Genomic DNA, 20,225 nt, shown 5'->3' with positions numbered 1-20,225 from the left:
TTTTTGACCTGTGGTATATGCGGCTGTTGCCAATGCTCAAAGGCAACGGTTTTTTACCTAAGGCAACGGTAACAAGAAAACCGTTGCCTTAGTTACTGACATAGACAACGGTTTTGAAAGAAAATTTTAAACAACGGTTTTGAACCGTTACTCAATAAGCAACGGTTTTAAACCATTCTCTTTCATGATGCAACAGTTTAAAACCATAACTAGATAAGCAACGGTTTTAAACTGTTGTAGCTTTATTATTCACAAAGCCAACAGTTTTAAAGCGTTACTGTTCGTGTCATTTTTTGGCAACGGTTTTAAAGCGTTACCGTTGATGTCATTTTTTGGCAATGGTTTTGATACCATTGCCATTTTGTAATCGTCTTTGACAACGGTTTTAATATCATTGCCTTATGTGACTTTTGACAACGGTTTTTTATAATATATAATTCTTTATTTACAATAGTTTTCTCATGAATGAAATTAGTTCCAACTTTTTTTTTAATTTAGTGTCAATAAATAATCTATACTATTTGAATCGAATTATTATAGAAAAAATAATTGAACATTTCCCATCAAATTTGACTTATAAAAATTGTCATAAGATCCACAATCACATTATATCATCATTTTTCAAAATACAATAAATGTCTTTCTGCTTATACTTTTCAGTTTTCACAATCTAAGCAGGACTACTTAAGTTATGCAGTGTTATCTGTATGCTAATTCTCTAAATAATAACTAACTCTAGCACAGATGTTGAAATTGACATGGTTAATATTCTTGTATCTTAACATATTACAAAATCATTCAAGCCAAAATTGAAGTTAATAAGGGATGAAACTTTCATGGAAAGAACCAACATATCAATTTTATACCATCTCCTTCTGAGGAACATAAAAGTCAGATAAGATAGAACATTGCACGTGGGCCAATATCCTTCATTGGCTTTGAAATTATTTGCAGCATCTACAAAATAAAAAACATATTTATCAATGATCAATTTGTGCCAAGATATATATATAATTATTAAGCACTTATAGTTAAGCTACAAAATAACAAGTGGCTCTAGCAATCTGATGAACCCATGGAAATGAAAAATAAACAAATAAACAAATTATTGCTGGCAAACACCAAGACAGGAAAAAACTATATACACCACGTAACAGATTGCGCTGCATTTTTACATGAAATTAATACAAAGAAATTACAGTGGAGTGAAGCTAACCTGAAGATACTCAAATATAGTGCTGAAAGAAAGCTTTAACAGGAGACCACTATCCACTACCTGCAATAGTATGATATTGTATTAAGGCTACACTTACTAACAAAGACAAAATGGAATTAGATGAAAAAAAAATAATGAAATGACAAAATCTTAGCTATAGATCATACAGCATGATGATCCACGATAGCAGTCTTCACTGCTTTAGAATAAATCTCACGGACTGAAGTATATAACAGCATTCAGCAAAATACAGAAATAAGAAGAAATGAAGTGGGCATGCAAAATAACATCATTACAAAATATCCAATTATCATTTTGAGTGGTCTTCATCTAAAGACAAGGTTAAAAAACAAAGAAAATTGCATTATATGATGAAATTATATATATGATGGAATTTTGTCAGCCTTTAGTGATCAAGATAAAAATTAAGAATCATCTAGAGGAAGAAGAGGGAAAAAAATCTTACAAAGCAGTTAACATCATTGTTTCATACAACTAACGACCAACATGATCAAGTCTTTTATTTAAGTTTATCACATTTTTTAGTGCAAATTCTAATGTGAAGCATTGCTAGTAGAGTTATTGGTATCATTTTATTTATATTCTTTTTCCTTCCCTTTTTTAATGGTACAAAAAGAGGATGAACCACAAACTAAAGACCTTGAATATTTAATCCTTCAGTGGCCTCAAAGAAATTAAGTAAGGGATCATCAGGGATCCACAGAATGGCTGAAAAATTCCTCTGAACAAGAGTTACAAGTAGTAAGCAACAACACACAAAAAGCAAACATAAAAGAAGGATACACAGAAAAATTCACCTCCGATACAAGAAGATCACAGCATATCGTGCCTTCAAAAAAGACCTACACTCAACATAACCAGCAACATAGTATTCATTACCCTCCAAGAGATCACCAAACAAATATCCAAGAAAAAGTTTCATTGACAAGAACAAGAACAAGAGCATGTGCAAGAACAAATACTCAGTGGATGTGGCTCCCCTATGACCTGAACTAAAGTTGTCAACATAGAGAACGCACCGCTGCTCCAATGGAGCGGTGGTGCCACCATAAGTCACACAAACAATTCTCTTATCTATCCCATTTTCTGTGAAGGCAAGAACAACAACAAAAATCCACCACACATTATGCAAGGCAAGCATAAAAATTATTTTAAAACTCAGATTTCAAGATAACAATTCAGTAATCAAACTTCAATATAATCCATCAAGCAAACCAACTTATAACAACCAATTCAGCATAATCAAATCCCCAAAAATAAAACTATCAAGCAAAACTATAAAACTATTAAACCAATTCAGCATAACCAACTTGTAGGCATTCTAAAATTAAAACTATTAAACTTTAAAAATAAATCCCCTACCTCAGAGTGACGAACTAGCAGGAATTAATTGCGACAAACCCCTCTTTCTTAATCCATGGCAACAGCAGCAACATTTCTTATCACTTTCCAGCAGTAGCAGTGGCACCGGAGCAGGGAAAAGGCAGGGCAGTTCGGACCAACGGCTCCAGCAACCTCCTCTGGCGAGTATTGTCCCTTTCTCCATCGCTGTTTTGTATCGCAGTAAACCATTAGTAACAGAGGCCTCGATTGGTAACAGCGGCGAGTTCCAACAGTTGAGGATTGAATGAAGTTACAGCGGCAAGGAAGACGGCCATGACAGCAGCAGCAACCCCCTTTCTACGGTGACGGCAATAGAAGCTTCGTTGGCGGTGAGTGTGGCGGATTGGAAGAATATGGTGGTATTGGCGGCTTAGGGGAAGGCAGAACGGTGACAGCGATCGTGGCTCCAGTGAAGGTGACATCTTCTTCTACTGCTCGTCGCGGTCCTTGGCTCGCGTCTCCCTCATCTCCATCTGGGGCTTCCCTCAACGATGCAGAACTGACGGCGGCTCAGACGGCAGCGGTGACCTTGAAGCACGACAACGACGAGGCGTTGGCGGCGGGACAGCTCCGTCGCAGCCTCTGTCTCCCTCTCACGCATGTCGTTCTCTTCCTCACATCCGACTCTCTCTCGGTCACCCCTCTACCTTCACCTGACGATGACAACGACGACCGCAAAACCCTCCTCGGCGCCATCCCCTCCCTCGCTTCTCCTTCCTCTTCTTCTCCATTTCCCCCTCGAGCTCCCCCTGTTCCTCGTTTCTCCCCTTTTCTTTCCTTCTGTGTGTGTGCGTTGTGTTTGATTTAGGGCACAAAGGGAGAAATTTGGGATATTAGGTTTAAATTAAGAATATTTAGAATTAAGGAAAAATAGTCACAAGTAATATAATAATTTTTATAAAATATTTAAAATCAAATAAAAATTTAGGATTTGAATATAATATTGTAAAGATTATTTTTGGAGTATATAAAATTTTATTTATTAATATATCATTTATTTTAAATAATTTTTTTTAATTTAAATTATAAAATGAACATACTAATCATATTTTATAAAATACAGTTTTAACCCGAAATATCAATTATTTAGATTATACGATATAATTTTTCATTATTTTTCTATTACCAAAATTTTAATTTTAATTTGTATAAAATAATTAATTATAATAAAAATTGTACATAACTATTAATTGTCTTAAATTTAAGTATTTATAAAAATCAATATAATCATTTCTAACAAATTAATCTCTAAGAGTTTAATTTAATAAAATAAATCGTAATTTATTCATAATACAAATTTCTTAAATTAAATTACCTAACACTTCCATTATTGAATTTTAATTTGAAATTACATCAAATAACCAATTATAAAAATTATATAAGATTATTAATTAACTTAACTCCATATATTAATAAAACTAATTTAATTACTCCTAAAAGATTAGTTTATAAAAATAAGGAGTTCAAAATAAAATAAGTCACAATTTATTTATATAATTATTTGAAATTATTTTTATTGGTATTGTTTAATTTGTATAATTATTTAAATAATATTAGAAAATTGTTGTTTTATAAACAATTGTTGTAATGGTTGTAAAACCGTTCTTTAAAATAGTCAAAGAGAACGGTTTTATTTTGTTACTATAGCGTAATGAAAAATTGAACTTCAACAGCAACACTGTAAAAACCGTTGTCTAAGACCATCTAATAGAACGGTTTTAAAGTGTAGCATTTTGGCAACGGTTTTTATGCGTTTCTTTTGTACAATTATTTAAACAACAATAAAAAACCGTTGTTTAAATACAAATCATGGTAACGGTTATAAAACCGTTCTTTAAAATAGTCAAAGAGAACGGTTTTAATTTGTTGCTATAAAATAATAAAAAATTGAATTCAACAGTAACACTATAAAAAACTGTTGCCTAAACCTATCTAAGAGAACGGTTTTAAGGCGTTACAAAATTTAGCGTTGCTAAAGGCCATATTTGTTGTAGTACTCTTACGTTCCTCCAACAATCCGAGTTTTCAGCATATTGCCTTTTAAAAAGTAAAATTATTAGTATCTTATTGATTATGCAGTGTTCAATTTCTAAGTGTTCTGCATACTACAATAATAACTGAATTATTACAAGGACTTTGAAACTTATGATGCAGCAAAGTAAAGAAAGAAATTAACAAATTGCGTTCATTTTGACCAGTGGCTACAATTTCAAACTAAAACTAAGATTGAACTTGCATTTATATGGACTAGGTTGCTATGATTTTTAATGTGATTCAAACTATAAAAGTGTGCTGATATATTTTAGAGGAATGTTATATACACCATTCATTATCAATAAACTTTGTCACTGTTATCTCTAACTTTGAAGTTTTGGCTTGTTTAAGGAGATTTGACCCCAGAAGAGAGTGCAATCTGCGGAAATATTCTTATTTCCTCCCTGCTGATATTATAGGGATCCAGAGCCATTTCAGTGAGGATGAAATTGATTCCCATATTTCGTAGTTCAATAGTATACTTAATGTTTAAAAAATCGGTATGTATAGAAAACCAATGATCAAATCTGTTTGTAGTCATGGAGTAAGAAAGCAAATTGCACATTATCCTTCTTGTTTAAGGAATATAGATCACACATTAAATGCACATATGGAAATCTTTTTTGGCTCTAAGTTGATAGGTAATCAAGAATCTTCATGAAGAAGCTAGTATTACATCTATTTTGTTATATTATTGTCTATCCATTCTTTCTATTAGATATTGAATCATATAAGTAAAGTTTTAACCTGAAATTGACTACAAACTAAACCACTAGTTGCTTCTCAAATTTTGCAGCAAATTCCAATATGGTGGAGGTGGTTCAGCTTGGACCATATATGGTCTACTAACCTTACAGATAGGTGACAAAGATTCTCCAGTTGCAGTTCCTGGATTTGGCACATTATCAGTGAGACACTACCTTGAGAAACAAATGGGTTATCCCTACAACTTTCTTGGAGAAGTTGCTATGGCTCATGTTGCTTTTGTTTTAATATTTCTCTTTGTATTTGCATATAGCATCAGGTATCTCAATTTCAAGACAAGATAAACGTTTCATAGAATAATAATGCTATCATCACGCTCTTCAAGCTTGTTCTTTGTATACATTTGGGGCTATTGGCTTATGATGTACATTTGGATTGTGGATCATAAATTTAACATATTTATGAAATTTCTCTCCTTTAATTTCTATATTTCTATATAGAAATTGTGAATTTTGTATTTATTTGAAAAATTGATCTCTATGTAATACTTTTTATATTATAATTATTTATGAAAATCAAGTTTTAAAACTGGTATATGTGAAATTAGTAAAAATCTATAATTAGAAAATCAGTAACAGTGACCGATTTAACAACCGATTTTAGATTTTATAGTCAGACATCAGCGACCGATTTAGCGACCGAAGAGTTGGTTGCTATTTAGCGACCGATTCCTTCAGTGACCAATTTATCAACCGAAAAATAGGTCGCCATTTAGCGACCGATTTTATTAGCGACCGATTTAGCGACCAATATCATTTTGTACTGGTTTGGTAGCATTGGTTGAAAATCGATCGCTAAGATCAGTCGCTAACGGTTAGCAACCGAAGTTGGTCGCTATTTTCTAATTAGCAACCAAGGTTTTAACGACCACTATAATTGGTCGCTAAATCGGTCGCTATTTCGGTAATTTCTTGTAGTGTTTCGTAATGTTTAAAACCAAGTTTAAAAAGAAAAAAGAAGAGAAAGAGGGTGTTTCTGTTCCTGCGAAGGGGAAGGGAAGAAGAAAAAGGAGAAAGGAAAGAAGACGAAGAAGCTGTTCACGATCCACCTCTGTCTCCACTTCCGCCGTCACCTCCATACGATTTTAGTTCTTAAAGTAAGGACAATTTTAAAACCAAGTTAAACCTTAGGGACGATTTTATATGTAAAAAAGGTTGATGACAAAAAAAATTTTTAGCCTATATCTTAGAGGCCAAAATCGTACTTAACTCTTTAAATAAACTACTAACAATCACTCTAAACACATTTATAATGTGAAAGCAACGATGGAGTAACCCTAGTGTTACAAAGAATAACAATAGGAAACAAAATGGCCCATTTTTGTCGAATAATTATTTGTTTTTTGGCTTCACTTGAAAATATGGGATTCCTAATTAAATAACTTTTATCTTTATGTGTATTACACGACATATAGTTTTGACTTATATATTTGATGAGTTGCATATTCATGTACTATTGCTCAATATATAAACATGGTTAATTGAATACTTCAGTACTTGTGGAACAACCAAGCACTGTATATATATTATAGTAATTGATTATAAAATAAATTAGGGTTAATCTGTTTGTGATTTCCTTTAACATGACGTGAATGCGACAGATTTAAATTTGATTTAATTTCACTGATGACCAAAACAATTTATAGCATATTTAAAAGATCCAGCGATTGCATTCGGATTCTAGTGACGTGCTGCAATCAATTGGTTCCTGCCCAATGTTTGTTACCAAACACAAATAAAAAATTATTTTAGAACAACGAACATATACATAGATATAATGAGCTTCATCAATATTAAGTGAATACTAAAAATTAATAACCAAATCAGTTATTTATGTAAATATATATTAGAATATAAAATATATATTAAAAATAATTTAAATAATACATATATTAATAGATGATTTAGTAATTTATTTTTTATATACACATAATATTTTTATATAAATTTTTAAGTATATCTTAATGATATACTATTTTGATCTAATAATTTTTAATTGTAAAATATATTTGCACTGATTTAGAAATTTACAGAAATTACATGTTGAAAAGTGATAAAAATTTAATTATTCATATTCTAACAAAAAGGACTCTTAAAATACAAGATACAAATAAAAAAGATATCAACAGAAATATGTAACTTAATCCATTTAAGTATTTTGGATTTTTTTTTATTATTAATTTAACAAGGTGGTGACACAGTTACAATTGTCAAACAACACAAAACAACTTCAAACAAAATATATAAAGAATTAAGCACAAAACAACACTTAAATTAAAACACCATCTAATAAAACCAAACCACCACAACCACAAACAAAACACAAACCACTCAAGTAGAAAAAAGATGTCATGTCCCAAATTCTAATGTTCCTTCGACATATGGTCATCAAAACAAAGAAAAAAAACGGGAACCACTCACATCTCAAACAAATCCGTTTTGCTAGTGAGATCTGCTTTGCCAGGAATATAGTTACACCGAAAATTCTTTGATAATCTTCAGATTTTGCAAAGTCTCTCCAAATAATTATGTATTTGAAATTGATGAGTTTGGAAAACTCCTATTTAATATTGATGATGAACAAACATTATTGAAATATTTAATTACAAAATTATTAATTTGATCTTAAATCATATTTGCTTAATTAATAATTTTTGTTGTGCAGGTTTTGTGTTGGGCCAAAAATAAAAGAATCCTGTTGCTAGTCCAAATTAAAACCAACAATCAGCCTTGCTACATGTTTCCTATTATGTGGCTGAATTGTTATATTAAAGGGCCATGGTCAATGTTGCTGCAACCAAGCCCATATTTAATTTTGATGAAAGTTTCCTATGCTTGATCCGAAATCAAATTTATTAGGAAAGCAAATGTTATAAATGGGCCAGTGTTTATTGAACTTCAACATTAAGCCCATATCAAATCAAAGATTCAATGGTTGGTCCGATACATAATGAAAGAAAACAAATTGGTTCTATGCTTTCTAACGGATTTCATTTCTTGTTAAGAGATGGATTTCAAATTTAATTTAAGCATTGGGAACATAAGTAAGTGAGAGAAGATTGATTTGATTGCTATGAAGGCTATGCATGCCTCTCAGCAAAGAGAAGTAGAAAACATGAGTGCACTTTTATTCTTTCTCTTTGCTACATTAATTATTTGATCAAAACCATTGAATATCTTCTTCTCTCTCATCTCTTTCTCTCTTTCGGTCAATACACAGAAAATAAAGGCATGTCTAAAGACCATCACAATGATGGCAAGAAAACATACTAAAATAAAAATGAGCTGTGGCTGAGATTTTCACCAAATATGGTTAGATTTGGTGAAGTAATCTTGAGCTCTTCATGCTCAAAAATGGACGAAGAAGATTCGGCCAGCAAGGGAGATTCTTGAAGCATGGCTTGTCTTTGATTCTGCTCAACCACCACAGGAAGTAGCTAGAGTGGCGAAGTGATGGTTAAGGCAGAAATTAAAGCAGATGAAGTCATTATCATCATGAAGCATCAAGGGCCAGAAAATCCATCTTGGAGAGCAAGCCAAGGATGGAGAGCTCGGATTGATGAAGGGTGATGATCAAGAAAGGACTAGAGGTAATTGCATGTTGGGTTTTGTATGGTTATCTCTTCTCTCTCTATGTGGCCGAACCGGTTCTGTTTGTTGAAGGAGGAAGAAGTTGGTTTAGGTTTTGGCTTCAAGTGTGGAGGCTTCTCTCTTCTATAAAAAGGGAGAACAACCACTGTTTGGAGCAAGGAGTTAGAAGTAAGCAGTGAGAGTGCAAGGCACAGGATTCTCAGAGCTACCTGAGATTACAGATTTTCTTCTCCTTCAATGTATTCTGTTTTGTATTTTTCTGTTTAATTTTGTCATGTCTTGAGTCTCATGGAAAAAGGCAAACAGTGAGATTTGTATGAAAAAGCCATAAAGCGGAAAAAGGTAGAGAGTGCAAAATTAAAAGAAAAAGCCATAGATGTCTTAAAGTTCCTTTGTTCATCTATGTTGTGTTTCATGATTCTGTGGGAATCCCCTTGTAAGTTGGGTTAGCACTTTACAGTTTGTAATCAGATTGATTATAGTGAAATTCTATCATGTTTGTGATGGAGACTGGATGTAGGCTGCACTGCACTTAGCAGTTGAACCACGATATATCTGGGTGTAATCTTCTACTCTTCTCTCCTACATTTCTGTTTCTACTGCACAGGAGCAAAAACCAAAATTATCTCGTGCCAAGTGACGAGACAAAAAGAAAAGTCTCGTGGCTAGGGATGAGACAAAAGAAAAAGTCTCGTGTAAAGTGATTAGCAAAAACAGAAAAGTCTCCTCTAAGTCCAGCAAGGGTTATTAAGCAAAAAAGGGGGCTAAGATTCAACCCCCCCTTCTCTTAGCCACTGAAACCATCAATTGGTATCAGAGCTTGGTCTCAAAGAGATCAAGCTTTGCAGCTTGGAGTAAAGATCCTTATGGCGGAAAACAGTGGCTCAAATGTGGTGTCCTATAATCTGACTGAAGGACAATCAAGCAACAGACCTCCTCTTTTCAATGGAAAAAATTATACCTATTGGAAGGAGAGGATGAAGATATTTGTACAAGCAGTGGATTACAGACTTTGGAAGATTATCCTGGAAGGGCCTCAATTTCCAACTACCACAAGTGCAGAAGGAGTAGTCTCTCTCAAACCAGAAGCAAGATGGACCGAAGAAGATAGGAAGAAAATAAAGTTAAATGCCAAGGCAGTAAACCTGCTTAATTGTGCTATCAGCTTTGAGGAGTACCGACGAGTATCACGGTGCACAACGGCAAAGGAAATATGGGACGAATTGCAAATCACCCATGAAGGAACCACCATTGTAAAGAAGACTCGGACAGACATGTTGAATAGAGAGTATGAAATGTTTGCAATGAAGGAAGGAGAGTCCATTGATGAATTGTTCGAACGGCTCAATGCCATTATTGTTGGCTTAGATGCTCTGGGAATTACACACTCTGAATCTGTGCTAGTGAGAAGAGTGTTGAGATGTCTCACAAAAGAGTGGGAAACAAAAGCTTTAATTATTTCTGAGAGCAGTAGCTTAGATTCCATGACAGTTGATGATTTGAGAGGAAATCTTCTTGCTTTTGAAAACACCTATTTGAAAAAAGATTCAAAAAAGAAAGGAATTGCCTTTTCTTCTATGACTAACCCTCTGGATGAAGAATCTAGTGATAACTCCTCTGAACATGAATTTGTGTTGTTTGCAAAAAAATTCAGGAAAATGATGAAGCTTAAAGGCAAAGGCAGCAGCTCAAGGAGAGTGAAGAAAGACCTTAGCAAAGTAACTTGTTACAACTGCAAGAAAATGGGGCATTTCAAATCTGATTGTCCCAAGTTAAAGAAGGAGGAAAAGCCGAAAAGAGTAAAGAAGAAGGGACTGATGGCCTCATGGGAAGACTTGGAGAATGACTCCGATGATGATGATGCTGAAGAAACCGAGACCAAGTCACAAACATGTCTCATGGCTGACCACATAGATCAGGTAGTCTTTCATAACCCTAACACTGAAGATCTCCATCTTATGATAGACCACCTTTCTGAAAAAATAAGATGTTTTCTGTTGGAAAATCAAGAACTTGAACAACAAATCACCATTCTTAAGGCTGAAAACAGTTTTCTAAAAGAAAAAGTGAGAGAGGCCGAAACTGCTTGTGATCTTGTTGAAGAGAATAAGCAGTTAAGAGCTCAAGTTAGAAGCTGTGAAAGTGGCCATTATGTTCTTGCATATGTAGATTGTTTTAAGCAAAATGAAGAGTTGCTAAAAGAGGTTAAAAGACTTAAGGAAGACTTAGCCAAGTTCACCCAAAGTTCTGAAAATCTGAATCAAATCTTGGCTAGTCAAAAACCTCTTTATGATAAGGCTGGTTTGGGGTTTATAAATCTGAAAAATCTCATTTTGAAAACATTGCTTCATCTTCAAATGATACAAGGTATCAAGACCCAACCTACTTTAACAAAACAACAACTCCAAGATTTTGTAGACTATGCAAACGAAATGGACACTTTCCCATTCAATGTTTTTTTGGTGAAAGAATGATTGGTGATAAGGTTTATAAAATTGTTTTTGATTACAATGGCTTAGGACATAGAAGATGGTTTAACGTAAAAGGATCCAAAAAGATTTGGATACCTAAGGTTACTTAAGCTTGTTTTGTAGGTGTGCCTAGCATCCAAATGGAAGGAAAATATGTGGTATATGGATAGCGGATGCTCTAGGCATATGACCGGAAAGACAACCTTCTTCATAAAGCTTGATGACTATGATGGAGGACTTATCACATTCGGTGATGATGCAAAAGGAAAAATTGTGGCTGCTGGAAAAGTGGGTAAAAGTTTCTCATCTTGTATAAATGATGTCCTTCTTGTACATGGCTTGAAACATAATTTACTTAGTGTTAGTCAATTATGTGATTTGGGTTTTGAAGTTATTTTTAAGAAGTTTGTTTGTTTAGTTGTTTGTGAGAAAACTGGGGATGTTCTTTTTGAAGCTAAAAGATGCAACAATGTGTATGGATTAACTCTTGAGGATTTAAAGGAACAAAATGTAACATGCTTTACATCCTTCGAATCTGAAAAATGGCTTTGGCATAGAAAGTTGGGACATGCTAGCATGTATCAAATTTCTAAGCTAGTCAAAAGAAATTTGGTTAGAGGAATTCCAAACATCAAGTTTGATAAGGATCTTACTTGTGACGCTTGTCAATTGGGCAAATAAGTAAAATCCTTTTTTAAATCAAAAGATGGAATCTCAACCAAAAGGCCATTGGAAATATTACATATTGATCTTTTTGGTCCTATTAGAACTCAAAGTTTAGGAGGTAAACACTATGGTCTTGTGGTGGTAGATGATTACTCTAGATTTGGTTGGGTACTTTTCCTTGCTCATAAGAATGATGCCTTTCATGCTTTTTCCACCCTTTGTAAGAAAATTCAAAATGAAAAGGATTTGAAAATTGCCCATTTGAGAAGTGATCATGGAAGAGAATTTGAAAATCAAGACTTTGAAAAATTCTGTGATGACTTAGGGATTTCTCATAACTTTTCATGCCCTAGAACTCCCCAACAAAATGGGGTGGTTGAAAAAAGGAATAGAAGCCTTCAAGAAATGACTAGGGCTATGTTATGTGAGAGTGAAATTCCTAAATTCTTATGGGCCGAAGCTGTGAACACAGCATGTTATATTTTAAATAGAACAATCATTAGAAAAGGGTTAAAGAAAACACCATATGAGCTATGGAAAGGAACCCCTCCAAATCTTAAGTATTTTCATGTTTTTGGATGCAAATGCTTTGTGCTCAACAATAAGGAAAACCTTGGAAAATTTGATCCAAAATCATATGAAGGAATGTTTTTTGGATATTCCACCACAAGTAAAGCCTATAGAGTTTATCTCAAGGAGCATAGGACAATAGAGGAATCCATACATGTTACTTTTTGTGATTCTAATTTAATTCCCAGTATTGTGAAGGATGTTGATTCAGATTGTGAAGAGGCTGGAAGAAATAAAGAAAATTCCAAATCTGTGCAAAATGAAGAATCTGTCAGCACGGTTTTATCTCGTCAGATTGGAGGAGACACTTCCATTTTGTCTCCTGAGCTGGCACGAGCAACTGAAATAGAGAGACCACCAGAAGTTCATCAAAGCTCTACACTTGTCCGAAAGCCTAGAGAATGGAAGTCTATGAGGGGTTATCCTCATGACTTCATCATTGGTGATCCCTCTCATGGTGTAACAACAAGATCCTCCACCAAAAGATAAACCGAACCTAGCAACTTCGCTCTCTTGTCACAAATGGAGCCCAACAATGTCAAACAAGCTCTTGAAGATCCATCATAGGTCAAGGCCATGCAAGAGGAGCTTGCTCAATTTGACAAGAACGAGGTTTGGACATTAGTACCTCATCCGGATGGTAAGAAGGTAACGGGTACTAAGTGGGTATTTAAAAATAAGCTTGGTGAGGATGGACAAGTTGTTCGTAACAAGGCTAGATTAGTGGCCCAAGGTTACGATCAAGAAGAAGGTATAGATTTTGATGAGTCTTTTGCTCCGGTAGCTAGAATGGAAGCAATTAGATTGCTTCTTGCCTATGCCGCATATAAAGGTTTCAAAATGTTTCAAATGGATGTTAAATGTGCTTTCCTTAATGGCTTTATTGATAGAGAAGTGTATGTGGCACAACCCCCCGGTTTTGAGCATGAAGAATTTCCAAATCATGTTTTCAAACTAACTAAGGCCCTTTATGGTCTTAGACAAGCTCCAAGAGCTTGGTATAAAAGGCTAAGTGCCTTCTTGTTGGAAAATCAATTTCAAAGGGTACCACCGACACTACTTTATTTATTAAAGCATCTAATGATGATATACTCCTTGTTCAAGTTTATGTTGATGACATTGTATTTGGATCAGCCAACATTTCCTTGTGTGAAGAGTTTGGAAAACTCATGACTAGTGAGTTTGAGATGAGTTTAATGGGAGAGCTTACCTTCTTTCTTGGCCTCCAAATTAAACAAACTCCTAGTGGTACTTTTATTTACCAAGGAAAGTATGCAAAAGAGCTTATCAAAAAGTTTTGGCCTAGAAAATTCCAAATCAATGGGAACTCCAATGCATCCTAATATAAAACTTGAAAAGGATGATGAGGGTCAAGATGTGGATGAAACAAGGTATAGAGGAATGATAGGTTCTCTTATGTACCTTACTTCTTCTAGACCGGATATAGTCCAAAGTGTGGGTGTATGTTCAAGGTTTCAATCTCATCCAAAAGAATCCCATCTTACAGCTGTTAAGCGCATCATTAGATACATTAAGGGAACTTGTGATTATGGATTATGGTATCCTAAATCTGATGACTTTTGTGCAGTAGGGTTTTGTGACGCAGATTATGCGGGAGATAGAGTGGATAGAAGGAGCACCTCCGGCATGTGTTGCTTCCTTGGAAGCTCACTCAACATGTGGTCAAGCAAGAAGTAAGCCACAGTGGCTCTATCCACAGCTGAAGCTGAATATATTTCCACATCTGCTTGCTGTTCTCAATTAATTTGGTTAAAAACACAATTAGAAGATTACAAATTAAAAATCAATAGTATACCCTTATTTTGTGATAATATGCGTGCTATAAACATTTCAAAAAATCCTGTTCTGCACTCAAGAACCAAGCACATTGAGATAAAATATCATTTCATTAGAGAACATGTGCAAAAGGGAACTATTGATATTCAATTTGTAAAATCTGAAAACCAAATTACTGATATTTTTACAAAACCCCTCTGTGAAGACAGATTCTGTACCTTGAGAAAAAGTTTGGGTTTGTTTGATTTAAGTTTCATTGATAAATTGTGAAAAGTTGATTATGTTCAGTTTTGTCTCGTAGGTTTGGACGAGATAAAAATACAAGGATGATAAATGAGCTGTGGTCAAGGGGGAGGCAACGCAGAGTTCAAAATTTTATGGGCCCCACCAAAATTCTTTGACCCCACCTTAACAGTTTTGTTAGTTATCTCTCTATGCAAAAAAAAAGGAATCTTCTTCCTTGTGTCATCATATCTTATTGGAAGTGGTTATTGTCAAATCAAATCCCTCTCTCTATCTAATCCCTTGATTTAAGGCAACAACTTTTCAGTTTTAGATTTTAAAATTAAAAGGGAAATCATTCTTGGGTAATAACTTCTCCATAATGGTCATTAACCGTCCACTAATGGTCATTACTTCCAACAAATTCTCTTTCCAGTCCTCATTTAATGTGTCTCTCACCTTCCTTCTTCCCCACTCATTCGGTTACCTCACCAACCTTTCATATTTCATTCTTCCATCACCATGAAAAAGAAAATCGCGCCAAGAAAAAGTGAAAGGCTCCTATTCTATCAAAAACAGTCTACTCCACAATCTCACACACACATTCACATCCATTCTACATCATCTTCATCACCACAGACACAATGAGAAGAAAAATAATTGCCACAAAAACTTTCTCAAGAAAGAAGAAAAGTGTTCCCGTGGCAGAAGAAGAGGAGTCTCATACTTCTCCCATCCCTTCCCCTCCACAATCACCACCAAAAAGATCAACTCCCCATGCATCCGGGAAGAGTGCTCAAAAGACTAAGGGTTTTGCACTTCACGACACCACCGAACCTCCAAATTTGGAATCCCTGGAATTCAGAAACAAGTATGGCAAGACTCACTCCCACTTTGATCCGAGCAGATTCAACTCTTGTACCTCTTTTGAGTTTCACAATGAGGTTATGGAAAAACGTCACTTGTGTGCAACTTACCTTGTTAGTCTCGACACTCTCACTAACAAAGGCATCAACATCTCCTCTCTGTTTGAACTCCTCAACTGGAAGCCCCTTCTTCTCATTCAGAAACCAGTCTATCCTGGCCTAGTCCGAGAGTTCTACGCCAATATGCGACTCATTGACGGCACTCTTCATTCCTATGTCAAAAGGGTTCAAATAGCCCTTGATTCTGAGACCATTGGAGCGGCCCTGGGCTTCAACGATGAAGGACCACGAGCGTATATGGTAGACAAATGGGATACACAAGTCGGCATTTCATACAAAGCAGTTCTTCAGCACATCTGCGAGAATCTTTCTGGCTTGCATGGAACGATTCCAACTCACAAAGTTCTAGGACCAGTCAACTCTCTGCTTCACCGAATCATCACCCATATTTTGACTCCCCAAAGCGGCTCACACAACCGAGTAACATTTTATGACTGTCTCATATTATTTTCTTTGGTTACCTCTACTCCGATATCCTTTGGCTATATTATGATTAGGCATATGTGGGATTCTGTTAGAAGCACCAAAAAGGTTAACCTGCCTTATGGTATATTTTTAACTAGAATTTTTGAATACTTTAAAGTTGATCTGTTGAATGAGGCAATAGAAAACAAAGTATCCAAAATCCGAGGAGGAGGAGCGACTAAGGGAACCAAAGTGGGTAAATCTGTTGCATCGGATAGTGACAATGAGACCCGGTCAGAGTCTTCCAAAACAGTCAAATCCATCAAAGAAATTTTGGATGAATTCTCAAACATGGCAGACATGATGATTCAATCTTACAAAGAGGCTCGCAAGCAAGCCTCTGAGAGCGAGAAAGCTTGGAAAAATTACAAAGAAAGGGTCGGCCTGATGTTAGCAACTCCTAAGGAGGATCTGGGTGATAATAGTGAAGAAGGCGCTGAGGACTCTACTTTTCATCTATCAGATGATTTGATGACTGTTGTTTTATATTATTTGATATTGGCATGATTAGGCTCAATCTTTCTTTTGTAGTAGCATGACTTGATACTCACTGCTTCTTGACACTTTGACTTATTTGGCATCTTATGAGTATTTTGTTATATTGCCAATGCTTTCTTGCTGCAGGTACATAATGCCCCTTTGATGACAAAAGGGGGAGAAAAGCTGAAAATTGAAATATGAAAAACAGGGGAGAAAATAGAAAACAGGGGATGAAATTTTCTATTGAAAATTCATGATCACCCTTGTTATATTTGGTGCTTGATGATAGCTTGATGATAATATTGAAACTGCATTGTGTTTGCTGATATTGTTTAATAATGATTTGACAATGCATTTGTTTTATGAAGACTGGTTGATAATTAACCGTGATGAATGTATATGCATGATTAAAACACTGTTTCATCTTGGTTAATATGCTTAATTTTTTGGCAGTTCCTTTAAACTATGGAAAGCATAAAAACTGCCATGTTTTGACCATATGTGCTTCAAATATTTTTCTTACCATAATAATGCTCTGATATCTTGTTTAGAAAAATATTTGAACAAACTTTCTTGTTGATTGGTGTGTGTAAAAGTTTGAGCAGTAAATCAGTTTATGATATCAAATAAGTTTTGATTATCAATTTAAAACTGCTCATAAATCAAGCATTTAGCATCACATAATATGCTAAATAACATTATTTTTGAAGCTTGATTAAAATGTTACAGGTTAGTGCTTCCCTTGGTAAAATAAGCATACATCAAGGGGGAGCTATGTAACATTTAGCAAGGGGGAGAAATTCAAATTCAAAGGGAGTATTCTTTACTCAATCTTTAAATTGCTCTCCATTTCAATTTTAATAATGTTTGTCATCAAGGGGGAGATTGATGAGTTTGGAAAACTCCTATTTAATATTGATGATGAACAAACATTATTGAAATATTTAATTACAAAATTATTAATTTGATCTTAAATCATATTTGCTTAATTAATAATTTTTGTTGTGCAGGTTTTGTGTTGGGCCGAAAATAAAAGAATTTTGTTGCTAGCCCAAATTAAAACCAACAATCAGTCTTGCTACATGTTTCCTATTATGTGGCTGAATTGTTATATTAAAGGGCCAAAGTCAATGTTGCTGCAACCAAGCCCATATTTAATTTTGATGAAAGTTTCCTATGCTTGATCCGAAATCAAATTCATCAGGAAAGCAAATGTTATAAATGGGCCAGTGTTTATTGAACTTCAACATTAAGCCCATATCAAATCAAAGATCCAATGCTTGGTCTGATACATAATGAAAGAAAACAAATTGGCTCTATGCTTTCTAACGGATTTCATTTCTTGTTAAGAGATGGATTTTAAATTTAATTTAAGCATTGGGAACATAAGTAAGTGAGAGAAGATTGATTTGATTGCTATGATGGCTATGCATGCCTCTCAGCAAAGGGAAGTAGAAAACATGAGTGCACTTTTATTCTTTCTCTTTGCTACATTAATTATTTGATCAAAACCATTGAATATCTTCTTCTCTCTCATCTCTTTCTCTCTTTCGGTCAATACACAGAAAATAAAGGAAGCCATGGAAGCTACATGGAGCTACCGAAAAGAAGGAAAGGCATGTCTAAAGACCATCACAATGATGGCAAGAAAACATACTAAAATAAAAATGAGCTGTGGCTGAGATTTTCACCAAATATGGTTAGATTTGGTGAAGTAATCTTGAGCTCTTCATGCTCAAAAATGGACGAAGAAGATTCGGCCAGCAAGGGAGATTCTTGAAGCATGGCTTGTCTTTGATTCTGCTCAACCACCACAGGAAGTAGCTAGAGTGGCGAAGTGATGGTTGAGGCAGAAATTAAAGAAAATGAAGTCATTATCATCATGAAGCATCAAGGGCCAGAAATCCATCTTGGAGAGCAAGCCAATGATGGAGAGCTCGGATTGATGAAGGGTGATGATCAAGAAAGGACTAGAGGTAATTGCATGTTGGGTTTTGCATGGTTATCTCTTCTCTCTCTATGTGGCCGAACCGGTTCTGTTTGTTAAAGGAGGAAGAAGTTGGTTTGGGTTTTGGCTTCAAGTGTGGAGGCTTCTCTCTTCTATAAAAAGGGAGAACAGCCACTGTTTGGAGCAAGGAGTTAGAAGTAAGCAGTGAGAGTGCAAGGCACAGGATTCTCAGAGCTACCCGAGCTTACAGATTTTCTCCTCCTTCAATGTATTCTATTTTGTATTTTTCTGTTTAATTTTGTCATGTCTTGAGTCTCATGGAAAAAGGCAAACAGTGAGGTTTGTATGAAAAAGCCATAGAGCGAAAAAAGGCAGAGAGTGCAAAATTAAAAGAAAAAGCCATAGATGTCTTAGAGTTCCTTTGTTCATCTATGTTGTGTTTCATGATTCTGTGGGAATCCCCTTGTAAGTTGGGTTAGCACTTTACAGTTTGTAATCAGATTGATTATAGTGAAATTCCATCATGTTTGTGATGGAGACTGGATGTAGGCTGCACTGCACTTAGCAACTGAACCAGGATATATCTGGGTGTAATCTTCTACTCTTCTCTCCTACATTTCTGTTTCTACTGCACAGGAGCAAAAACCAAAATTATCTCGTGCCAAGTGACGAGACAAAAAGAAAAGTCTCGTAGCTAGGGATGAGACAAAAGAAAAAGTCTCGTGTAAAGTGATGAGCAAAAATAGAAAAGTCTCCTTTAAGTCCAGCAAGGGTTATTAAGCAAAAAAGGGGCTAAGATTCAACCCCCTTCTCTTAGCCACTGAAACCATCAGAAATCATTTAAATTTGCAAAATAAACCTGAAAATTTTTTAAATCAAGTCGCAGATTCAAAAATTTATTTCTTTCAAAATTAAAGTTTCATTGTTTGTAATCTTTTTTTGACACCCAATGCACTAATATTTGATTACTTGCCATCACCTGCAAATTTTCGATTCTTGATATTGACTTCTCCAAAATAAATTGTAAGTTTGCAACATATATTCCACTCCCTGAATTTCAACCGTCACTAATAAGTTACCTGCATCACAGAATTCACAGAGAAAAGGCACCAAATTATTATTTGCATTTATGAGATATTTTTCAATTGCTACCATTTATTTTTCATGGATAAATTCTACACAAAGTTACTAATACAAACTGTTTTGATTACTTATTAGTGTGATATCTTTCTTCATTCTTGTTTGTTATACCTGTAACCTCTCTTGTTTTCTCCCTTTGATTTAATTATCCCACTCCTTCCATTAATTTTTTATTTTCCTCTAAGTATCCTCAACTTGATCTATTTTATTATGCAATATCTTTTGATTTCTCGTTCTCCATACCACTCAAACAATTTCAAACCAAAGATTGATTCACATCTTCTTTCTGCACTTAGCCACTTCTTGATCATACCAAGCCTCCAAAAATTATTAACCCACCGATTTCACCCTCTTAGAATAATGTTTTTATCTATAGAGATTCTACCAATTTGCAGTGATTAAAGAGATTATTTTTGTTTTCTTCGTGTTCTTCACATAGTTAGGAGTGGCAAACGGGGCAAAACTCGCCGA

General features: G+C 34.8%; 1 protein-coding gene across 1 annotated transcript; it reads right to left on the bottom strand.

Moving 5' to 3' along the window:
- Positions 1-891: 891 nt before the first annotated feature.
- On the bottom strand, positions 892-3,221 carry LOC107619638 (phosphopantothenate--cysteine ligase 1-like). Its single transcript, XM_088499176.1, has 5 exons — positions 3,149-3,221; positions 2,084-2,323; positions 1,384-1,436; positions 1,217-1,276; positions 892-957 (listed from the first exon to the last, which is right to left on the bottom strand). Exons 1-5 carry the CDS (start codon positions 3,219-3,221, stop codon positions 892-894), a joined length of 492 nt encoding a protein of 163 aa, XP_088355302.1.
- Positions 3,222-20,225: the final 17,004 nt, after the last annotated feature.

This window comes from Arachis ipaensis, chromosome B9 (genome assembly GCF_059453495.1).
Source record: "Arachis ipaensis isolate K30076 ecotype BB chromosome B9, ASM5945349v1, whole genome shotgun sequence".
NCBI classification, from domain to species: Eukaryota; Viridiplantae; Streptophyta; class Magnoliopsida; order Fabales; family Fabaceae; genus Arachis; species Arachis ipaensis.
This window is presented reverse-complemented; position numbering and strand designations above follow the sequence as displayed.